Below are 19,359 nucleotides of genomic sequence, written 5' to 3' on the forward strand. Positions count from 1 at the left end.
CTTGGTGGCCCAGATGGAGGAACTGTTGGACTATCCCCAGAACCAACGCATCATTCTAGCCGCCGTACCGCCGCCTGCGCCGCACGCGCCGCCCCCCAGGACGAGTTTGATCAGCCAGGAGATCAAAACGGTATTTGCATTTCCCGTCAACTAACGTGCTGTGAGCCTGCTTGTAGGTGTTGAATTTGGCCAATTGTGCAATACGGTCCTTGGGGTCGGGTTGGCCTTGTCCCGATGCGGTGGAAAGCCCTTAGACGCTGGTTATGTTGGGCAAAGCAACAAGCGGGGGCTGCGTGGACCCCTGTGGGATGATATTTTCAAGTCAACTCCCGGCAATTATGATATCACGGCGCGTAAATCTTCCAATTGCATATGGCCCAGCAGGACCTACTGTGGAGTTGTTATCTGGGCTGGAAATAATCATTGGCTCCGGTACTTAGAAGTGGATATGAGACAGTGGCGCGCGAAATAACAACATTTGATATGGTAGCGCAGATTAACTACACTGTAGCTTCGCGGCACAGCATGAAGAGGTCGCTACCGACGTCTACATTTTGCAATAGGCGTAGACCGGAGCTTGGGCACAGACAATACCGTATCAACCCGTTTACCTTGGACACAAGGCAAGAACTGTCTCTCATGCTAAGCCTATCTACTAACTAGGCGGCCGGCTTGCGTGGAGGACTTGACGCTCGTGGACGGGGTTCGTTCTTCAGCGTTTGCACATCTAGATGTATAGTATTCGGACATGAGTATACCTGGCTAGATACATGATTAGAAGCCTACCATTTGGTTAGGGGCGCTTCATAGCTTCGGGCCATCCCCCTTCAGCCGAATTAAAGCCTCCTGCTCGCACGTCATGACCAGCCTCCCGGTGCCCAAATCCCACGTCCGCTGATCGCCTGCGAGGATGCCGAAGATGCGGTAGTCGAACGCCTCGACCTCGGAGCTGAGGGGCTGCAGGGGCGAGTCCGGGCTCGAGCCGTCGGCCAGGATCTTGCGGTTCAGGTCCGCGGGCACGTCCGTCGGCTTCAGGCCGTCGAGGTCGGGCATGGGCGGACCGTAGTCCAGGACGTTTCCGGCTCCGGCGGGGTCGCTGTTCTGGAACGCGACGGTGGCGATGTAGACACAGGCGCTTTGATTGCCCTGGGTCGCGCGCACGACGCGGGTGGCGTACGAGCGGCCGTCGGCGATACGGTCGACGTGGTACAGGACCCGGTCCTTGACCGTGGCGGCGACGGGACGGAGGAAGTGCCTATTGCTGTATCTAACATCCAGGTTTTGCCAAAAGGGTTCACATACTCTTCATTCGCATACGTGTCAGGACCAGCATACGGTGGATGCTGACCGCCGACGCGCCTTTCTATTGTTGCAGCTGATGCCATCATGAGGAGTGTGGAAGCGGTACTGGGGGAAGAATTGAAATGTGTCGGACTGTCACTTTTTAGTTTCTAGATCGGCTGATTTGAAGAGCCGCCGGTCGGTCTTGCCTCGGCACCTTGTTGTTGTTGTTGATGATGTTGGGCCCGAGAGTTTGGTTCAGCTGTACCCCTTGCAGTATTGATGGAGTATTTTAGGTGACGATCGCGGCCTTTAGAGCCAACGAAACTGTCTAGTTGGAAGCAAGTACCCCATCTTCCCCTCTCCGTCCATGTTACTGTAACGTAGAGATAGGAAGTGGTCTGTCCGAGAATCCCGGTGTGATGTTGGTCCTGAATCTCCGTAGGAGCTATCATAGCACATAAAGGATTCGCCCAACCCCGCACATCCGCTTCGGAAGTAGAATAATTTGACCAGTACTTGCTCACTTTCTGCGATTCATCATCGTTCAAGATGGAGTCTTGGAAGGAAAAAGCCGAAGCGAAGCAAAAGTCGATCCTAGCCAAGATCCCGGCGCAATGGCACTTGCCGGAGGCCATGTGCGCCATGCCCACCACGCCGGACGGCCCATACCTCAACGTCACGACCGACGCTTTCATGGGCGAGGCAGGGCTCAGTCTCAGGGAGATCACCGTCACCTCCAAAACCAGCATCCCGGAGATCCTAGCCAACTATGAAGCTCAAGAGGTCTCCGCCGAGGAACTCGTCACCACTTTCTGTCACCGCGCTGCCATCAGCCACCAGACGACTGAGTGTTTGGCGGAAATCCGTTTCGCTGAGGCAATCGCCGAGGCTAAGGCGCAAGACGAGTATCGGCGCGTGCACAAGAAGCTCGTCGGGCCCCTGCATGGCATCCCCGTCAGCCTGAAGGACCAATTCCGCGTCGAGGGGCTGGAATCGGCCATCAGCTACATCGGATGGTTGGGCAAGTTCGAGACTGCCGAGACTGAGAGCTTGATCACCAAACAGGTCAAGGAATTGGGAGGAATCATCATCGGCAAGGTAAACTCGGAATCGCCTGGCCGGGTCCCGTCCCTGCTCAATACTAATGCTCTCATAGACGCATGTTCCGCAAACTCTGCTCTTGGCAGAATTGCAGTCCAACCTGCACCGTCCGGGAATGAACCCCCACAACCGCCTGCTGTCGCCCGGAGGAAGCTCCGGTGGCGAGGGAGTTCTGCTCGCATGCCGCGGCTCCGTGATCGGGATGGGGACCGACATGGGCGGTTCGATCCGGGTCCATCCGCCTACAACCACCTCTTCGGGCTGAAGCCGAGCCCCGGTCGCTTCTCGTACTGAGACCTCGCCAGCTCCCTCAGCGGAAAGCCAGTGGTGCCTCCAGTCCCCGGACCCATGTCCGCCAGCCTGGACAACGTCATCCACCTCGCCCAGTCGGTCCTCGGCAACACCGAGGCCTGGCGCCGCGATCCCGGATTGGTTCCGCTGCGCTGGCGCGCACCCGTCCTAGACCTGGTCCGAGCTGACGCCGCAACTCCCGAGAAAGGCCTCTGCTTCGCAGCCTTCCCCGGCGCCGGCGACGACGGCGTCATGCGCCTGCACCCACCCGTCGCCCGCGGCGTCGCAATGGCCGTGCGCGCCGCACGCGAGGCCAGACACCGGGTCATCGACTGGCAGCCGCCCAGCCACGTGGAAGGCGCGATCATCTACGGCGGCCTGCGTTTCCCGACGACCTACGACAACGAAGACGCGCTCAAGTCGAGCGGCGAGCCGATGATTGGCGCCGTCGAGGCCATGCTGCGGCCGACCGAGAAGTATCGGCCCAAGAATATGGGGGAGTACTATGAGCTCGTTAAGAAGATGAAGAAGTACCAGGAGGATTATGCGGACTATTGGGAGTTTACCAAGGCTCTCACGGGAACTGGTAAGCATTTGAATGAAAGGTGTTTGGTGGGCAGAAGACCGGGTGATTACATGTACTGATACGTTTGCCATCCAGGTCGACCTGTGGATGGAATCATTGCCCCAGTGGCTGCGACTGCTGCCGTGCACCATAACTCGGCCTATGCTTTCAGTGAGTGTACCTTTGGCATGTCCAATAGGTCAAGGTGCGCGTATCTAATCCTACCAGGTTACGCCATCGTATACAACGTCCTCGACTACTCCATCCTCACGGTTCCGGTTATTTTTGCAGACAAGAACATTGACGTGGCCGATCCGCACGATGCTCCTCGGAGCCCCATCGACGAGATGAGCTGGGGTCCCTGTAAGATATCTTCAACCCCATCCCTAGCGAACTTTAACTAACAAGGGTGGCCGGTAGACGATGCAGATGTGTATCACGGTGCCCCTGTTGGGGTGCAGATTGTGGGTAGACGATTCGAAGAGGAGAAGGTCCTGGCCCTCGGAGAAGCACTTTCCAGCGCACTGAAGGCTATGAGCGTAGAATAACGACGTCCAGATCGTTGGATTTGCTTGCGATGTTTGATACCTGTAGATGCCTGACCTCGTGGCTTGAGAAGGACTTATTACTGTTATCATCGCCATCAGTCTGAGATGTATCCAACTTGGCTCGGTTTATGTTATTTCCCTCTGCATCATTTCTCAATGCACCACTATTATGGGTCGATAATGTTTGCTGGGCCACGTTCGTTGTCGCATTGTAGACCAAAAAGGGAAAAAGAAGAAAAGGTTCCGGGAAGGGTAAAAAATAGTTGTGACAAGAGTGGGATTCGAACCCACGCCAGTTTCCTGACTACGATGCTCGCAAACTCGGACGAATTTCCTGAACGTAGCGCCTTAGACCGCTCGGCCATCTTGCCTTTCATGCCCTTGTGGGCGAGGTTCGTTGATAGTTGTGGCTTTACCACAGGCTATGTTACTTAGGTGGGCGTCGTGGTGGGTTGAGGTAGTAAGGATGGTGCGATGGCTTGGGGATGCTTCCATTACTTACCAACATTCGTTTTCAATACTCAGTTGGCTGATGGTTCGGAATTATACCCACACACTTTGAATTAGACTCACGACTTTCCATGTGGCTGCCAATCTGAGCTTATACCCTCAAAGTGTAAATTAGACTCGCAAGTGGCTTCCATCTGAAGCAAGCAGCACGAAACGATCCGAACCGTTTGAGTTCCCTAGGTTGGCAAAACCTTAATCATAAATCGCAGCATCCAGACTTACGGAGAAAGCCACCCTTGCCAATCTCAGATACGACGGCATGAAAACTTGGGTATATAAACAAACGCCATACGAAGTTTTGGCTGTATATGCCTTCTCCATCCCCATCCCCATCTCTCCTGTGCTCTCCATGGCAGAGAAGCAAACATGTCTGGCGGTGCTCTAGTCAGTCGATTCGGCGGTCTTCAGATTCCCCCAAGGAGAAGCCCGACAAGATACCACCGCCGCCTCCTCCAGAAAAGCAAGCATACCTTGCCATCCACGAGGCACTGCGGCGCAAAACGCCACATGTGCTGGAACCGTTCCATGAGCAGCAGACTACACGTGCGCATGAAAGACCCCAAAAGGCCATGCCGCGGCTCCAACGCCTCTCCGTCCGGAAACCCGGATCGAGCCAACCCTCCCAGGAAGTCATCATAGATACGGAAGTATACGCAGAGGGCACCTACAAGACCGCCTGCAAGGGCCGATTCACCGCCGGCCCCCGCAACGGCCAAGCCTGCGTGGCCAAGACGTTCCTGAAGCCGAAGTACGGGTCCTTCGCCGAGCAGTGGGCGGGCGAGCTCCGCGCCGTCCGCACCGCGCAGCGCATCGTCGAGGCCTGGAACGACGCCGGCATCATCAAGGAGCAGCTGTACGTCCTGGTCCCAGAGGTCATGAGCAGCAACGACGGCGGCGCCCGCGAGCAGCGCATGGTCGAGCCGCTGATCCGCGACTACGAGAAGAACAACAACAACGCCGGCTGGGTCAACGCCTCTCCCGACCCCTGGAACGAGGTCATGCAGGCCTTGAGCCACTTTTCGTACCACGCGACCGGTGGCCGCCGTCTGCTGTGCGACATCCAGGGCGGGCCCGTCAGGGGGGTGTATGCACTGACGGACCCGGCCGTGCATTCCACCACCGGTGACCAGTTCGGCCCGACGGATCACGGATGGGAGGGCTTTCTGAAGTTTTTCGACACTCATTGCTGCAACCGGTTCTGTAGGCCCAGTTGGTTGAAAGCGGATAGATTGATAAACCTAGCGCCAGACCCAGAGCCACGTGCCCCCGAGAAAGGGCGGCCGCGTTGGAAGGCTTCCCCAAGACGGGGCAAGGTGGGGATTTGAGGGTTGTCACGAGATTATCGTTTTTCGTTCCTGTTACAATCGATAGACAAGAAACGAAACAGCGCCTATGTTATATAGTTGGTGTTCCTCGCTATAGTAGATTCGTGTCTTGTCACTCCCTCTGAGACGTTCATGAAACTGATCACGGCGATTCTCCAGTTCTATTAGATGTATTGATGTGCTGTGCGTTAGCCCTCAGTAGATATTGGGGATGAGAGAAAAGCAAAGGAGCCAAAACTCCGATCCGTGGCTAATGAAACGACTCCACGGCTGTGGTGTAAACTGGTCATTGAGAAATTCTGCTCCCACTTTCCTGTGTTTGGTTTTCAGCTACCCACGCCATATGAGCTGGCAATTGCCAGTGGATGGTTTGAGATACGCCACCTTCGCCCAGCTGATCTTGGCTGAGAGATATGCTAATGCAGCCGCATTGGCAGCTGAACATACCATTGCCACATATGTCGATCTCAGGAAGAGTTTGATCTATGGTATGTGAACGGAAGAAGAGAGTGGCTGAAAGCTGTGACCAAAACTGAGGCTCTGATCGGTAGACTTTTGGTCCTTTCTGTTAAGTCATTAGAATCTGCATAAATCGGACCACACCCGGGCGTGGCCACCGTATTCACGGCGCCAACCCCTTTTCAGCACCCAAATTAACGTTTTTATATTATGCATTTTACACTTCGTACCACACACTACGTTTCTAGGTCAACTTAAATCGGCATCCCCGACTAGGCAACGATCGATGGCGCCTCCATATATCCTGACTCATATCTATCTAATAGGTATACTAAAGTAAGGTGGCTAGGATATTCAAGTATCGGAGTCACGACGACGAAGTCAACAACGAAAGACGAGATCGAAACGACGGAGGTGAAGGTATCGTAACGACGATAACGGTAACGATGACCGCGATGACGGAAATGACGGTAACGATGACGATGAGGCCTACCAGCGAGCCGATATACGCACTGCCTAGCCCTTTTTATGCATTTCACATGTACTCATTATTCTCAGCAAACGGCTAACCGATCAGAGCCTGGATCCAAGTAGCTGCAGCCCACCACCCCCTTCCCACTCGGTGAGCTCGCACATGTTTTCTGGCTTATAAGCTGAAAGCTCTTGCCGCCCGAAGGAGCCACTAATTTATTGAGTACTTGGCTTCCCCATTCCATCGAAGCCCCCGCGTCGACATATTCTTCCAATTGTGGTTTCTACCATTCCAGCAACGGCTCGTTCCCGACGAAAATGTTCCACAATTCACGTAAATTCTGTCGTGGTATACGACAAAAACACACATCCCAGACTGTCGAACTGAACAATGAGCAGACGCCGAATCTCAACAGCGCACATAACCAGTCGGCCAATGTAGACGCCCCGTCAGGCGCCGCTAGCTCCAGCGGAAACCAGTATGACTATATTTATCATCTATTCAACTGTGTTAGATCGTTGGCTAACTACCGATTCCATAAAAAGAATGATTATTGAACATGAGCCTCTACCGCCCGCACCATATACACTCGGTGATGGGAAAGAGATACTTCCAACCCCCGAGTATGACCACACCAATCCCAGGCACAATATATATTGCGAGAGAGATACATGCCAGCATTTGGAAACAGAGGTAAAGAACGTCTATACAAGGTGCAATGTCCACAAAGGGCACGGCGTGTTCCAACATACCTGCGGGAAGAGGTTCGTCTCCGAAAAGAAAACCGTGTGTCAGAATCAACGATGCTCAGACTGCAAGGTTGAGCCAACGGGAGTGAAAGACTGCGGTAGGCACGGGCAGGGGCCACATTTGTATGGTGCCTACAAAATGGGTACATGGGATAACCAACGAGACTAGGTTGTTGTTATGGTATGGTCGTTAATACAGGTATCAGACCACTGATGTTGGAGTTCACGTAGTGATGGCTAGGACCGCGCGTGATATGGTCTTCGTCAATAAGCTTCCTTTTATCGTACCGACAGCATTCAAACTTCCGCGCTGCCGAGTTCTAGAAAGACCACCAACACTGCAGAATATCTGTATATGTTGTATCAGCTCCCATACTTCTCCCTCCCTGGAAGGTGGCCCACTTACCCTGCCGTGGCCGCCAGGATTTCGAAAGGCTTCGCCAGTGTAGCCGATGTGAGAACTCCTAGCAGGACTGCAATGAACGCGGTGATGACCCCAAGCCGCTTGAACATGTCGTGCGTAACGGAGAGGGTCCACAACGGAGCAATGAGCGTGACCATGCCCACAACAAAGACGGAAGCGGAGGCGATGGCTTCCATCGGCTCGTCGCTACCGTAGATGTTCGTCTGTTCGGGGCCATTGCGCTCGCCCAAGAGACCGAAGAGGCCTCTCGTCGGAATCAGTACGTATTCTTCAAAGAGTTGTCTCAGAAGCGACTTCTGTGAGCGGGCAACGGGGATGAGGTCCTTGGCCTTCAGGGACTCCACTTCCGCATCTTCTATGGGATAACAGTTATTCGATAACCATGTGTTGATGTTGTTGATGTTCCCCTTAGGGACACTTGGTGCCGATTTCAGCTCCTTGTAGCTGAGCAACATTCTGGCTTGAATTGCATCAGTGGATGAACTTGGGTATGATATCCTCAGGGGTTGATGCCATATTTACTGTATATCTTCAATTCCTTGGCGATTTCCTCTACTAGGAGCTGCCTCTCCGGCTGATCATTGCGTACTGTCCCATTGTTGACATCAGGTGTTTGGCGGCTGTGCTTTTCGTCCAGCTCGTCCAGTCTCTCCTCCAGAACAGCAATCCGCTGCTGTAGAGTAAGGAGCACTCTGCAATGTAATCGGTCGTACTTTCGGAGGACAAAGTACCCGTCTGCCAATGATGAATATCTCGCAAATCCTTTGTATCCAATGTACTTCCTGTGTGCGACAGATGAGGGTCCCTGGCGTTCAATGTCTTGGGTCTGGCAATTGCTTACCGTGGCTTCTGATCCAAGTCCTCTTGCCTAATCTTGTTCGATTCAATGTCCGTGTCTCCAGGTTCGTGGATAGTCCCCATTATCTGCCAGGGCTAGATTGGTGAGTCTAGCTGAACGTGTCAAAACATTATTTCTGAGGCAAAAGGGCTCACAGAATGACTGCTTCGGAATTTTGGATGTTTGTTCACGGCAGGAGTCTGCGGGCTACGGGTCGCCTCATGTGTTACCCAATCTGATGCAGAACATGCATACGTACACAAAAGCTCGATATTATACAGTATCTGCACTTGACATCGAATCATTACTACCTCATGCACGTCCGCCTCAAATTCTGTGGCTCCGCCTGCCGAGCAGATCGGTTCGTTGTACCGATAGTGGCTGTGATCTGGTGCCCGGCTATCCTCAAGTTTGCCGAAACTTGTGCCGGGGTGTGGCTTTGCCACTTTCGAGCTGCAGTAGCTCCCATATTATATTCCCCATGACTTACCCCAACCCTTCAACTCCGCCACCTCCGTCTTCTCGGTTCTATTAAAGGAATGTGAAAGTACCTCCTGGCAAGGCTGGCTTACGCTTACTCTTCGCCCTTCACCCCCTCACGGCCGCCCAACGCAACTTTGCAATTTCCGAATCAAACCAGATTTGTCTCCCCCTGTATGACATTGCCGTGACTAGAAGTTACATTTGAAGCTGCCCCCACCTGAGCTGCAGAGCGTACATTTCTGAACCGAGGTAAGATATGACTTGCTAGTGGGAACGAGAATGAACAGGCTGACTGTTTTCAACTAGAAAGGAAAGATACAGGAACCATGTTGCAGGGTTCCACACCGGGGGTTACAGCTTGGGGTGGGACAAAGCCTCAGTCCCCGAAACCGAAGAAACCGGTCGCTCGAGCGAGACTCTAACCCCGAGATGGACACTTGTAAGTCAGATCTGTAGCAAATCAGCATTGATTTTGACCACCGGTACTTGCTAAACTGTTCAGATATACTATGTTCTTGGACTTGACCGTCTCTTCTGCCCCTTGCTTGGCCCGAAGCCGCTCATCCCCTGAATACACCGAATGCTGTATTTACCTGACCATGATTTGATGCTGATGCGACAGCGGCAGTGCCCATAGGTATGGTTCAAAGGACTGCCGGTTCATAGTCCACCACGTCCAACTTTAGCGAAACTCGATTGGGGTTTGGCTGCGACTGGCAGTTTAGGCGGTTCCCTGACCGATGCGCTTATGAACTGAGCCAGAGAAAGGGTGACAACCCATCTATGTATGGGACAAAGCAGTTAGCTGTGTATGCTGTTACCTCAAGGTCCAGTCGGACATTTGAGCTTTTTTGTCATTATCCCTTTAAGTCTCATAGGACAATGAAAAGGTTTAGCGCATCCGTAGTACAATGGGAACTCTCCCGCTCAAGTTCTAATGCGTAGCAATTGAGAAAAGTATCTACATGTCACTCTTTGGATATCAAAATTTCTTACCGGCATATTTTCTATTCTTCGGGCTTGCCGGCATCCCCCTTGAGCGAGACCGCGTTGCTTACATTTTCACCCTGGTAGAGCGAGTCCGGGCCCGGTCGCATCGCATACTATGTTTAGAGCTTTCTTTGGGATAAAGAAAAAGACAAAGAAGAAGGATAAGCTCAAGCGGGAAAAGAGGCACCGTAGAGAGCGAGAAATAGCGGAACCTGACGAGCCGGTCGACCCGTTTTCTACGGAAGGGATCAAAGCCAGTCTCAAGAAGCATTTCAGGGGCCGCCAAAACGACCTCAAGTTCCGGCGTATCATTGGCAACGGCGCGTTCGGGGTCACCGCCCTCCTCCACGATGTCCGGGAGAAACCCCGAAACCGTTCATCATCAAGCGGGCCCTTCAAGCCGGGGCCGTGGACGATCTCCGCCTGGAGATTCAAGCTCTCAGGGTGAGTTGAAAAGGGAAGAACTGAAAATGAGATTTGGCCTCAACACTGACGATGTGGTCTAGCGTTTCCGAGGGGCGGCGCACATCACACAAATGACGAGCTACCGCGACCGCGACATCAATGATCGCGGGAAAAACGACGACGAGATACCCGGCCCGTACCTCATCATGGATTACTTGGAGCATGGGACGTTCAAGGACTTCTTTGAACGGATCGTCGCGGCCAAGGTACGGGTGCCGAACCGAGTACTTTGGTATCTTATGCTATGTTGTATATCTACCCCCTCGTGCCAGCCATCTTGACCAAGGCTTACACTGATTCGTTTCACAAATGCCAGTCATCAGGGCTTGCTGCGCTCTCGCGTGGCCTCCGAAAGGCAGAGGAGGCGCAGAGGAAGAGCTCGAGGTCGCTCATACTTTTGACGGGCCTCCCGCCTCGTTTGCCCACAACGATATGCACATGGGCAACGGTAAGGATACCCCCGAGGGGAGAAGCACATTGGACAAGTCTCCATAAGCTCTTAACACCCCCATATCATATGAGTAGAAAAGACGAATTGCAATCAGGCTGCTAATACTGCGACGCATAGTCATGTTTGGAAGCCTAGAGCCCGACGTAGATGAGCACTCTGTCGTCCCTCCGCTCAAGCTGATTGATTTCGGGCGGGCTACGACTAGAGACATTTGGCCGGGCCCTCCTGATACAAACAACGCCAACGCGTATCAAGGCTACCCTTCCAATCAGAAACACGCGGCAACTGTAAGTTTTTCAAGAATCCCTTTCCACACATCAATATTCGTAACACTTATCTGTTTCATGCTGTCCTGGACCGTTTGTACTCACGGGTGATTTCTTTTCATAGATAATGATGCAACTGATCACCGGGCACACCGGGCGCCTATCCCATAGATCGGTCACCATGTCCATCACCGTGCCGGACGCGGCCGGCAACCCGACGACCGTCAACGTCCCGACGCAAGCGTACCTGCTGTGGCAGCCCGGAGCACAGCAGTTCTACCCTTTCCTGGACGCGCAGCTGCGGCAGGAGATCGGCTCCATGATGGCCCTCTACTACAGCAACCGTCCGTTCCTGCAGTACCTGCTCAACACCGCGATCCACGCCGTCTCGACGCGCCGCTCGACCGACTATCACCCGTGTATCCAGAAGGAGGAGACGGGAAGGGCGCTCAGGGCGTTTGTGAGGCGCTTCTTTTTGGATGCGGATGGTGATGACGATGACTAGTCCTTCATGATGGTGCACATTATAGTGGTCAGGGGGTGGTAATATAGTTGTTACAGGTATCAGAGTATAGAAAAGCTAAGCGTATGCTAGTTGAACGTATGCTAGTTGAGCGTATGCTAGTTGAGCGTATGATCAGTTGTGCTGCGTCTGAAGTGATTGAGACGTCGCCAGATGCAAGAGAACCTGTTAGGCCTTGGAGTGCACGTGGGCGCGGATCGAAAGGTAGTACAACAACGAACACCGACCAGCACATTGTCGAATGATTCCTAGTGTTTGTCAGATTCAATCCTGATTTACTACCTTTGGGAGTTGAGCACAATCGAGTCTGGTTGTGGACCGGGAACGTCGAAATAGACTGGGTGGGTCACATCCATTGCAAAACATCGCTGAGGTAGTGGTCAATTACCCTGCAACGTGTGGCCAGCAGGCGAAGGCCTAGCTGAAAAAAGTATATACAGCCTCTGGCTTGACGATGCAAGTATCGCATGCAGGAGCATCCAGCTCGTTGGAGGATATCATCTACTCCCTTTGGCTCCGCGCGCGTCGCAGCGCTGCGACGCGACGGCGGTTGTGACGAAACAGGTCGACTGCTGAAGGAAGCAGCGCCAGTGGCGGCCCTTCAGCGCGCAGGCGCCGAGACCGTCGTCCTGGGCACCAAAACCATGTACTCGAAATCGCAGGGCATCGAGGCTGCATCGAACCTCCCGCCATTGCACGTCGCCGACCCGACCGCTGAGCGCATCGTCCGCACAGGATCCCGGGCCGTGGGTCTACTGGGGACTGGTTTACCATGGAGCGAGTCTTCTTTCTACCGCGGCGCGCCTGCGCGACCAATTCGGGCTCGCGGTCGTGGTGCCGGACGAAGCGGGGCGGGCCTGTGAGGCTGTGAGAGGTGTGAAACGGGATCGTCGTTAAACATTGGCGCGAAACATACCGCCGGGTTATTGCGGGCCTCAAAGCTGAAAGAGGTGGGTGCCGAATGTTTGATCCTGGGTTCCACCCAGATTGGATCGCTGCTGAGTGATTGATGAGAAGGAGAGGCCGAGGGCACTACCAAAATTCATGCAGTGGCTGTAGTAGTAGGAGACTGGGCGGGCTCTAGGCGGGCTGGGCACTGGAGGTTGGCGACCAAGACAGAAAGAAAACAAAAGGCTTGGAAACGAAACAAATCTTAAGGTTATTTATCTCCTCGGCGCAGAAACCAGCCCGTTATTTCCACCCGATTGGCGCCCGTGTCGCGAGAGGTTCTTCAGACGAAGTTTCTCTGACAGGTAGAGCGGAAACAGGGGGTTGCATTTCAGTGGATGGCGGGGGTGGTGGCGGGCCTCTTTAGCGCCCGTCGCCGTCTCGCCCGTCAATGCAGTGGGCAGCAAAGTCGCAGAACAGGCGGCTGTGCAAGGGGTCTTGAAGGGGTCTTAAACTCCACTGCCCAGCTCGCGAGCCCCTGACGCAGAGTGTCTCAGAACATCAAAATCAGGACGGGTCGGCCATTTTCTTTTTTTGCCTTCTCTTTCTCTTCTTCTCAACCACTTCGTTCATTCAAGGCAGCACCGTTGACGGTTGATCCGATTTCGACTCCCGACTTCTCTTCTTTACCCCTCCTTTTTAACCTCTTCACCTTCTCTTCTCTACTCCGCTAGCCGGTAGTTCCCACCTATTCCGTCCCTTCACCTACCTACGATTGCTACGGTATACCTTCACCAGCAACAAATAGAAACCATGAATACCCACTTTTGCCGCCATGCCGATGCCTCGCTCGGGCCCGTGATTCCCGCAGGCTGCCGGATGGCTTCGGGCGACAGCTTCGACTTCACCCTCCTCTTCGAGCAGGTCGCCCTCACCATCGTCCCCTGCGGCCTGTTCCTGACCGGTGCTCTCTTGCGCGTGCGGGACTTGTACGACGCCCGCCGCGTCTCCGAGACCGACTGGCGGCACCAGGCCAAGCTCACCACGGCCTCCCTCTACGCCGTCCTGAAGCTGGCCATCCTGGTGCTGTGGTGCCTGCCCTCCTCGGGGCTCCTCTCCGGCGCCTCCGTCATGTCGGCCGTTTTCTCCCTCCTCGTCGCCGTCTCGCTGCCGGCCGTGTCCCACTACGAACACACCCGGACCGCCACGCCCTCCAATCTGCTGTCGGCCTACCTCAACTTCACCTTCATCTTCGACGCCGCCATCGCCCGCACGCTCTGGCTCACGCAGAAGTCCCTGCCGCTCCCTGCCGTGTTCACCGCCGGCGTCGCCGTCAAGGGCGCGCTGCTGCTGCTCGAGGCGTGTGCCAAGACCCCGCTCGCCTGTTCCCGCGGCAAGGCGACGCCGCCCGAGACGCTGGGCTCCGTCTACTTCCAGGGCTTCTTTGGGTGGGCCACCCCGCTGGTCCGCATGCGGACCAGCCGGGGCGCGATCGACCTCGAGGATCTGGAGGCGCTGGACAGCGCTTCGGAGAAATCAGACCCTCGCGATGAGGTCATCGTCATCACCATATAAGTATGACTCGATCTTTGACTGTTTGGGACTCCCATCTCTATGGTCAAGCTGGATTGTGGCCGAGGACCTCGCGTCCCAGGACTGCATCATGCCGAAACTCAACACCGTGGGATAAGTTAGGGGCTTTTGGTTGGATACGAAATTTGGTCTTATCAATGGAGAGAAAGCCCATGTACAACCAGGTAGACCCGGGATTTAGCTACACCTCCCGTTCCAGAATAACGAATGCTATGCCTCATCAGCCCCGGCTGACTGCTGAATATGAATCGAATTTTCCAAATTCTCCCCGAGCGCTTGTGATGTTGCTGCCGCCTACCTAATCGTCTCCAAACTTCACTTAACAAAATCACCTCGACGCCTCTACCAATGCCACAGGAGACGCTACGCTACTTTCGAAAGGCGTCGCTTTCACACCCGTCAATGCCTTTTTACCGCGAATTTTCTTCACCTTTCACCTCACCGCCATCGTGACCGCAATATCAAACGCATTCTGCATGCTAGTGACCGACGCCATATTCTTCCCCACAATGTCAAACGCCGTCCCATGCGCCGGCGTCGCCACCGGGATCGGCAACCCGCCTTGCACCGTGACGCCCCCATCAAACCCCAGTAGCTTCATCGCGATCTGCCCCTGGTCGTGGTACATAGTGACAACCGCATCGAACTCCTCCCGCTTCAAGAAGATGGTGTCGCACGGCAACGGCCCCTGCACATCCATCCCCCGCGCCCGCGCCAGCCCCACGGCCGGCGCGATGTGGTCGATCTCGTGCCGCCCGAACGCCCCGCCCTCGCCGTTGTGCGGGTTCAGCGCGCAGACGCCCAGTCGCGGCTTCTCGATGCCCGACTCCCAGCGCAGCCGGTGCGTCAGCTCGATGGTCTCGAGCACCGCGGTCATGGTGACGCGGGCCGCGACGTCTTCGAGGCCGACGTGGCTCGTCACGCGGCTCGTCCAGAGCGGCGACGCGGGGCCGCCGCTCGCGGTGGTGGCGGGGGCGGCGATGATGTTGATCTCGCTGGTCCGGCCCGCGAAGCCGAGTTGGTTCGCGAACCAGCGGAGCTCGTCCTCCTCGGCCATGCCCGCCTGCTTCAGTGAGCTCTTGTTCAGCGGCGCGAAGACGATGGCGTCGACCTCGCCGGCTTGGGCTAGGCTGAGGGCTCGCTTCAGTTGGTGCAGGCTGCGCGCGCCGCTGGCTTTGGACACCTCGCCCCGCGCTGTACGGTACTCGGACGTGGTGCCATCATCCAGGACCTGGACGCCTCGAGGGTCCGTTGGCGTATGGCCCTCGGAAACGGCGATATGCACGCCGCCAGCATCACCTATGGCCGAGTCCAATTCAGGCTTGTCGGCCAGTACCACAATGTCGGCGCGTTGGGCATTGGCGGGATTGCTCAGAAGTTTGGCTGCGACCTCGGGCCCGATACCTGAGGGGTCGCCCAGCGTGACGGCGATCCGCGGTCTGCGTGTACGCGGTTCCAGTTCCATTGTGAGCTTAGGCTTGCGATTGACTCGGGGGTGGTGGCTCCGGGTCGGGTTGCGTAACAGTGTTCGGACGCTAGATATCAACGGTCTAAGTTGATAACGCAAGATGAGAGTTCAGAATCCCCTCGGCATTTCCACCGAAGGGCTGCCTAAAGAGTTTCAGTCTTTCTACCGATCGTCCTTCTTTTGGAGCAACCCGGCGTAAGAACATAAGCCTTTGCCTGCACGAGTCAATCAAAAGCTGGCACATGATTGGTCGATACCCCTCAATGTCTCTCCTCATGCATTCGATGTTGGGCAGATGGCGCTGACCCTAACGCAGTCAGCGACTTGGCGGCCCAGGGAAACATCCGATGACTTTCTTGAGACAAGAACCTGTCGAAAGCTACACTCACCCACCCCCCAACGGACCCCAAGGGGATGATCCCGGACTTGATATCCGTCCCTACCCCACATCTGGGGGCAGCACAAAGTGCCACAAGCGGTGAGTAAATACGTACGTATCAGACACCATAGGCAGCCCAATGTGCTTTGAGACGAAATGAAGATTACGATTGAAATGGGGATGGAGTAGAGACTTAACAACTGCATCAACATTACAATCATGGCATCTTCCATCGACAAACACTTGAAAAAGACCCCTTCGGGCGCCTCTGTCAAGATGATCGAGGATAGAGCCTCCCCCGAATCGGACGACGCTGCCGCAGACTTGAACCATGCCCAACGGCTCGCTGCTCGATGGGTCGATGGAACGGCCGAAGAAAGGAGGTTGAAACGGAAGGTGGACTGGCGCATTCTTCCGTGTACATGGGTTTTATATGTTCTTGGGTATCTGGACAGATCCAATATTGGGTAGGTAAAAGTTCGAATCTCCTTCGCTCCCTCCCTGTTTATATCCATAGGGGGGGCAAAGGATCAAAAGTCGACTGAAAAATGGCTGATAAGATGACAAGAAATGCGAAGACGGGTGGTCTGGCGAGAGATTTTGCTCTCAGTTCAGAACAATACTCCATCATAGTACTGGTCTTCTTCATATCCTACCTCATTTTCGAAATCCCAGCCAACATGGCCCTCATGCGGGTCCGGCCGAGCGTTCTCCTACCCGGCCTCGGGGTCATCTGGGGAACATTCGCAGCTCTGATGGGCGCTACACAGACCTGGGGTCAGCTAGCGGGCTTGCGGTTTCTTATGGGTGTTGCCGAGGTAAGCAGTTCGCGGATTACTCGTGTACTAGCCTTCTCTCCGACGCAGACTGACCTAAAGGCGACCAGGCCGGATTCGCCCCTGGCAGCGCCTTCTATCTTAGCTGCTGGTATCGCAAGTACGAGCTGGCGACCCGGTACGCCGTTCTCTACACAGCAGTGCCGATCGCGGGGGCGGTATCGGGATTGCTGGCAGGCCTCATCACGCAACACATGGATGGCAGCGCTGGGGTAGCGGGATGGCGTTGGCTTTTCGTAAGTCCACATTTCTGGTTTTTGCCCAATACACGATATACTGAAAGAGCTGCAAGATACTCGAGGGCGTTGCATCGGTCATAGCTGCCATGGTCATCTACTTCTTGATGCCGGACTTCCCCTCAAACAGCGGACGCTTCTTGTCACAGGAGGAGTCGCTGCTGGCCTGCAACCGTCTTGCTGTGGACGGTATCGCTCTAGCCCAGGGTGCAGGTGGGGAAGGAATTACCCACTGGGAGTCCTTCAAGATGGCGTGCAGCGACTGGCGAGTCTGGGTACAGTGCTTCCTTTTCGTCCTGGTGACGGGTGCCCAAACCATGCAATACTTCATACCGACTTTAGTGGGAAGCTTCGGCTGGACCGGGCACATAGGCCAATACTACACCATCCCCGCCTACATGGCCGCGCTCGTGTACGTCGTCGCCTGCTGCTGGCTCGCCGACAAGTACCAGACCAAGTGGCCGTTCATCTGCGCCCTCTCGGGCCTCGGCTGCGTCCTCTTCGTCGCGGTGACGACGACGGCCCACGACAAGACGGCGCAGTACGTCCTGACCGTCTTCGCGTTCGGCACCATCTACGGCTGCTCCCCGCTGGTCAAGACGTGGATCGCGGACGTGATCCCGCAGCCGGCGGCCAAGCGCGCCGTGGCCATCGCGCTCATCAACGCCATCGGCAACGCGTCGTCCATCTACTCGACCTGGCTCTGGCCCGACGCGGACGCGCCGCGCTATATCCCGGGCTTCGTCACGACCACCACCTGGCTCGGGGTCCTGAGCGTCAGCACCGTCGGCGCGGCGTACTTCTTCAAGAAGCACCCCATCGAGGGCGCGAGCCACTTGGACACTATGGCCGCCGAGCTACGGGCGCGGAGAGAGGCAGGTGCGAAGGCTTCGCGGGTTTAGTTAAGATGCAATGAGTTGAGCCGAACGCGATGACTATGGCGTGACACACACACTCGCAATGCGTATAAGAATGCCGTTCCTGTTACACTGGAGACTACATGAGAGAGGATAGGTTCGATTCCTGACAGCGCTATTGGTTATCTCTCTCATCTTCTGTTACTACGCTAGGGTTCGCAAACCGCCCAAGGTAATTGAAACAAGCATACAGTTTCTCGGGAGTACGGGCGTTGCTTTCGGGAGGCCGGTTGTATTTACACTAAACAAAAGTAATTTTTGTCTGAAGTCTGTCTTCTATCCTAAACTCCGATTCGCAATTGCGTCTGCTGCCTTTGACAGAACTTGTTCCCACGCGAGCCATGGATACCGATACATAAACTCCGATCTGCAACCAGTGGACGTCCGCGACCGCGGTGAAACTGCCTTGCGGACATCGTTGAATCATGTTCAGAAGAATGCCATGACTCATACGTCAGCTATAGAGAGGGTGCAGGGGTAGCTGATGCCTGCGAGAGAGCGGGCGGGGTTTACCTACATCCGCCGTAGGGCGATGGGCATGCTTACTGCATCATCACTATTCCTACCGGTTTGGAGAGGCCTGGCAATTGCCATCCATTAGCTTTTGAGACGCATCCTATCAAAATTGCCGTGAACGACGACTAGGCACACGCATTTGGGCGTCATGTTCGACTCCAAGGCCGACAGAGTGGCAATCCAAGAGCTTCTGAATATCGAAGCACCGCTGCAGCTCCAACTGTCGCCGGACTGCAAATCGGTTGTTTACAGAACGAGTTTGAAGTGGTATCATAGGATTGACGACGGCCCGCCTCGCACCATCCCCATCTGGATCGCCGACGCGGGCGTCGCAAACTCGGCCCGGCACTTGACCGGCGGGCTGCACAACGACCGGATGCCGCTGTGGTCTCCTCTGGGACATCAGATCGCCTTCCTCTCCGATTGGGCGGTTGATAGTGGGAAGTCGAACGCTCTGTCCCTGCTCGACCTGGACGCAACGGAGCCCCGTCGGCTTACGCCGGTGGACAGTGAACGGGTCATTACGAAATTCGCCTTCAGCCCGGATGGAAAGGATTGCATATATGACCGCCGACGCGGGGTTCGAGGAAGCCAAGAGCCGGAAAGAGGCGACTGGTCAGGCCTCTGTCTGGGGCGAGGATTGGGACTACATTAGCTTGAAGCTCATTGACATCGAGAGCGAGGAGATCAGAACCATTGTCAGCAGTCGCACCCATGTGGTGGACTTTTGTTGGTGCCCTGACGACTCCGACAAGGTGGCTATTGTTACTCACCGGACTCCT

The 19,359-nt window shown here is 55.2% G+C and overlaps 11 protein-coding genes across 11 annotated transcripts; 8 read left to right on the top strand and 3 right to left on the bottom strand.

The window, feature by feature from the left end:
• Window positions 1-804: 804 nt before the first annotated feature.
• PG986_012656 (Acyl-CoA thioesterase) lies at window positions 805-1,385 on the bottom strand (the record flags this gene model as incomplete). Its single annotated transcript, XM_066848878.1, has 2 exons — window positions 805-1,255; window positions 1,303-1,385. 2 exons carry the CDS (start codon window positions 1,383-1,385, stop codon window positions 805-807), a joined length of 534 nt encoding a protein of 177 aa, XP_066695574.1.
• A 448-nt stretch (window positions 1,386-1,833) lies between these two features.
• Window positions 1,834-3,789, top strand: PG986_012657 (uncharacterized protein; the record flags this gene model as incomplete). The annotated part of the gene is made up of 5 exons (XM_066848879.1): window positions 1,834-2,606; window positions 2,691-3,262; window positions 3,338-3,412; window positions 3,470-3,604; window positions 3,650-3,789. 5 exons carry the CDS (start codon window positions 1,834-1,836, stop codon window positions 3,787-3,789), a joined length of 1,695 nt encoding a protein of 564 aa, XP_066695575.1.
• Window positions 3,790-4,665: 876 nt separating this feature from the next.
• Window positions 4,666-5,624, top strand: PG986_012658 (kinase-like domain-containing protein; the record flags this gene model as incomplete). Its single annotated transcript, XM_066848880.1, has 2 exons — window positions 4,666-4,683; window positions 4,719-5,624. 2 exons carry the CDS (start codon window positions 4,666-4,668, stop codon window positions 5,622-5,624), a joined length of 924 nt encoding a protein of 307 aa, XP_066695576.1.
• A 1,977-nt stretch (window positions 5,625-7,601) lies between these two features.
• PG986_012659 (uncharacterized protein) lies at window positions 7,602-8,649 on the bottom strand (the record flags this gene model as incomplete). Its single annotated transcript, XM_066848881.1, has 4 exons — window positions 7,602-7,653; window positions 7,711-8,188; window positions 8,251-8,510; window positions 8,570-8,649. The coding sequence occupies 4 exons, from the start codon at window positions 8,647-8,649 to the stop codon at window positions 7,602-7,604; spliced, it is 870 nt and encodes a 289-aa protein (XP_066695577.1).
• A 1,505-nt stretch (window positions 8,650-10,154) lies between these two features.
• PG986_012660 (uncharacterized protein) lies at window positions 10,155-10,487 on the top strand (the record flags this gene model as incomplete). The annotated part of the gene is made up of 1 exon (XM_066848882.1): window positions 10,155-10,487. One exon carries the CDS (start codon window positions 10,155-10,157, stop codon window positions 10,485-10,487), a length of 333 nt encoding a protein of 110 aa, XP_066695578.1.
• Window positions 10,488-10,813: 326 nt separating this feature from the next.
• PG986_012661 (uncharacterized protein) lies at window positions 10,814-11,726 on the top strand (the record flags this gene model as incomplete). Its single annotated transcript, XM_066848883.1, has 3 exons — window positions 10,814-10,952; window positions 11,073-11,242; window positions 11,346-11,726. The coding sequence occupies 3 exons, from the start codon at window positions 10,814-10,816 to the stop codon at window positions 11,724-11,726; spliced, it is 690 nt and encodes a 229-aa protein (XP_066695579.1).
• Window positions 11,727-12,211: 485 nt separating this feature from the next.
• On the top strand, window positions 12,212-12,607 carry PG986_012662 (uncharacterized protein; the record flags this gene model as incomplete). Its single annotated transcript, XM_066848884.1, has 1 exon — window positions 12,212-12,607. One exon carries the CDS (start codon window positions 12,212-12,214, stop codon window positions 12,605-12,607), a length of 396 nt encoding a protein of 131 aa, XP_066695580.1.
• An 838-nt stretch (window positions 12,608-13,445) lies between these two features.
• On the top strand, window positions 13,446-14,207 carry PG986_012663 (ABC transporter; the record flags this gene model as incomplete). Its single annotated transcript, XM_066848885.1, has 1 exon — window positions 13,446-14,207. One exon carries the CDS (start codon window positions 13,446-13,448, stop codon window positions 14,205-14,207), a length of 762 nt encoding a protein of 253 aa, XP_066695581.1.
• A 451-nt stretch (window positions 14,208-14,658) lies between these two features.
• PG986_012664 (4-hydroxythreonine-4-phosphate dehydrogenase protein) lies at window positions 14,659-15,690 on the bottom strand (the record flags this gene model as incomplete). Its single annotated transcript, XM_066848886.1, has 1 exon — window positions 14,659-15,690. One exon carries the CDS (start codon window positions 15,688-15,690, stop codon window positions 14,659-14,661), a length of 1,032 nt encoding a protein of 343 aa, XP_066695582.1.
• Window positions 15,691-16,291: 601 nt separating this feature from the next.
• On the top strand, window positions 16,292-18,046 carry PG986_012665 (MFS transporter prlL; the record flags this gene model as incomplete). The annotated part of the gene is made up of 4 exons (XM_066848887.1): window positions 16,292-16,490; window positions 16,706-16,890; window positions 16,959-17,144; window positions 17,201-18,046. The coding sequence occupies 4 exons, from the start codon at window positions 16,292-16,294 to the stop codon at window positions 18,044-18,046; spliced, it is 1,416 nt and encodes a 471-aa protein (XP_066695583.1).
• Window positions 18,047-18,725: 679 nt separating this feature from the next.
• On the top strand, window positions 18,726-19,232 carry PG986_012666 (acylamino-acid-releasing enzyme; the record flags this gene model as incomplete). Its single annotated transcript, XM_066848888.1, has 1 exon — window positions 18,726-19,232. One exon carries the CDS (start codon window positions 18,726-18,728, stop codon window positions 19,230-19,232), a length of 507 nt encoding a protein of 168 aa, XP_066695584.1.
• Window positions 19,233-19,359: the final 127 nt, after the last annotated feature.

Source organism: Apiospora aurea (assembly GCF_038362705.1).
Source record: "Apiospora aurea strain CBS 24483 chromosome Unknown utg000008l_segment0_segment0, whole genome shotgun sequence".
Taxonomy (NCBI): domain Eukaryota; kingdom Fungi; phylum Ascomycota; class Sordariomycetes; order Amphisphaeriales; family Apiosporaceae; genus Apiospora; species Apiospora aurea.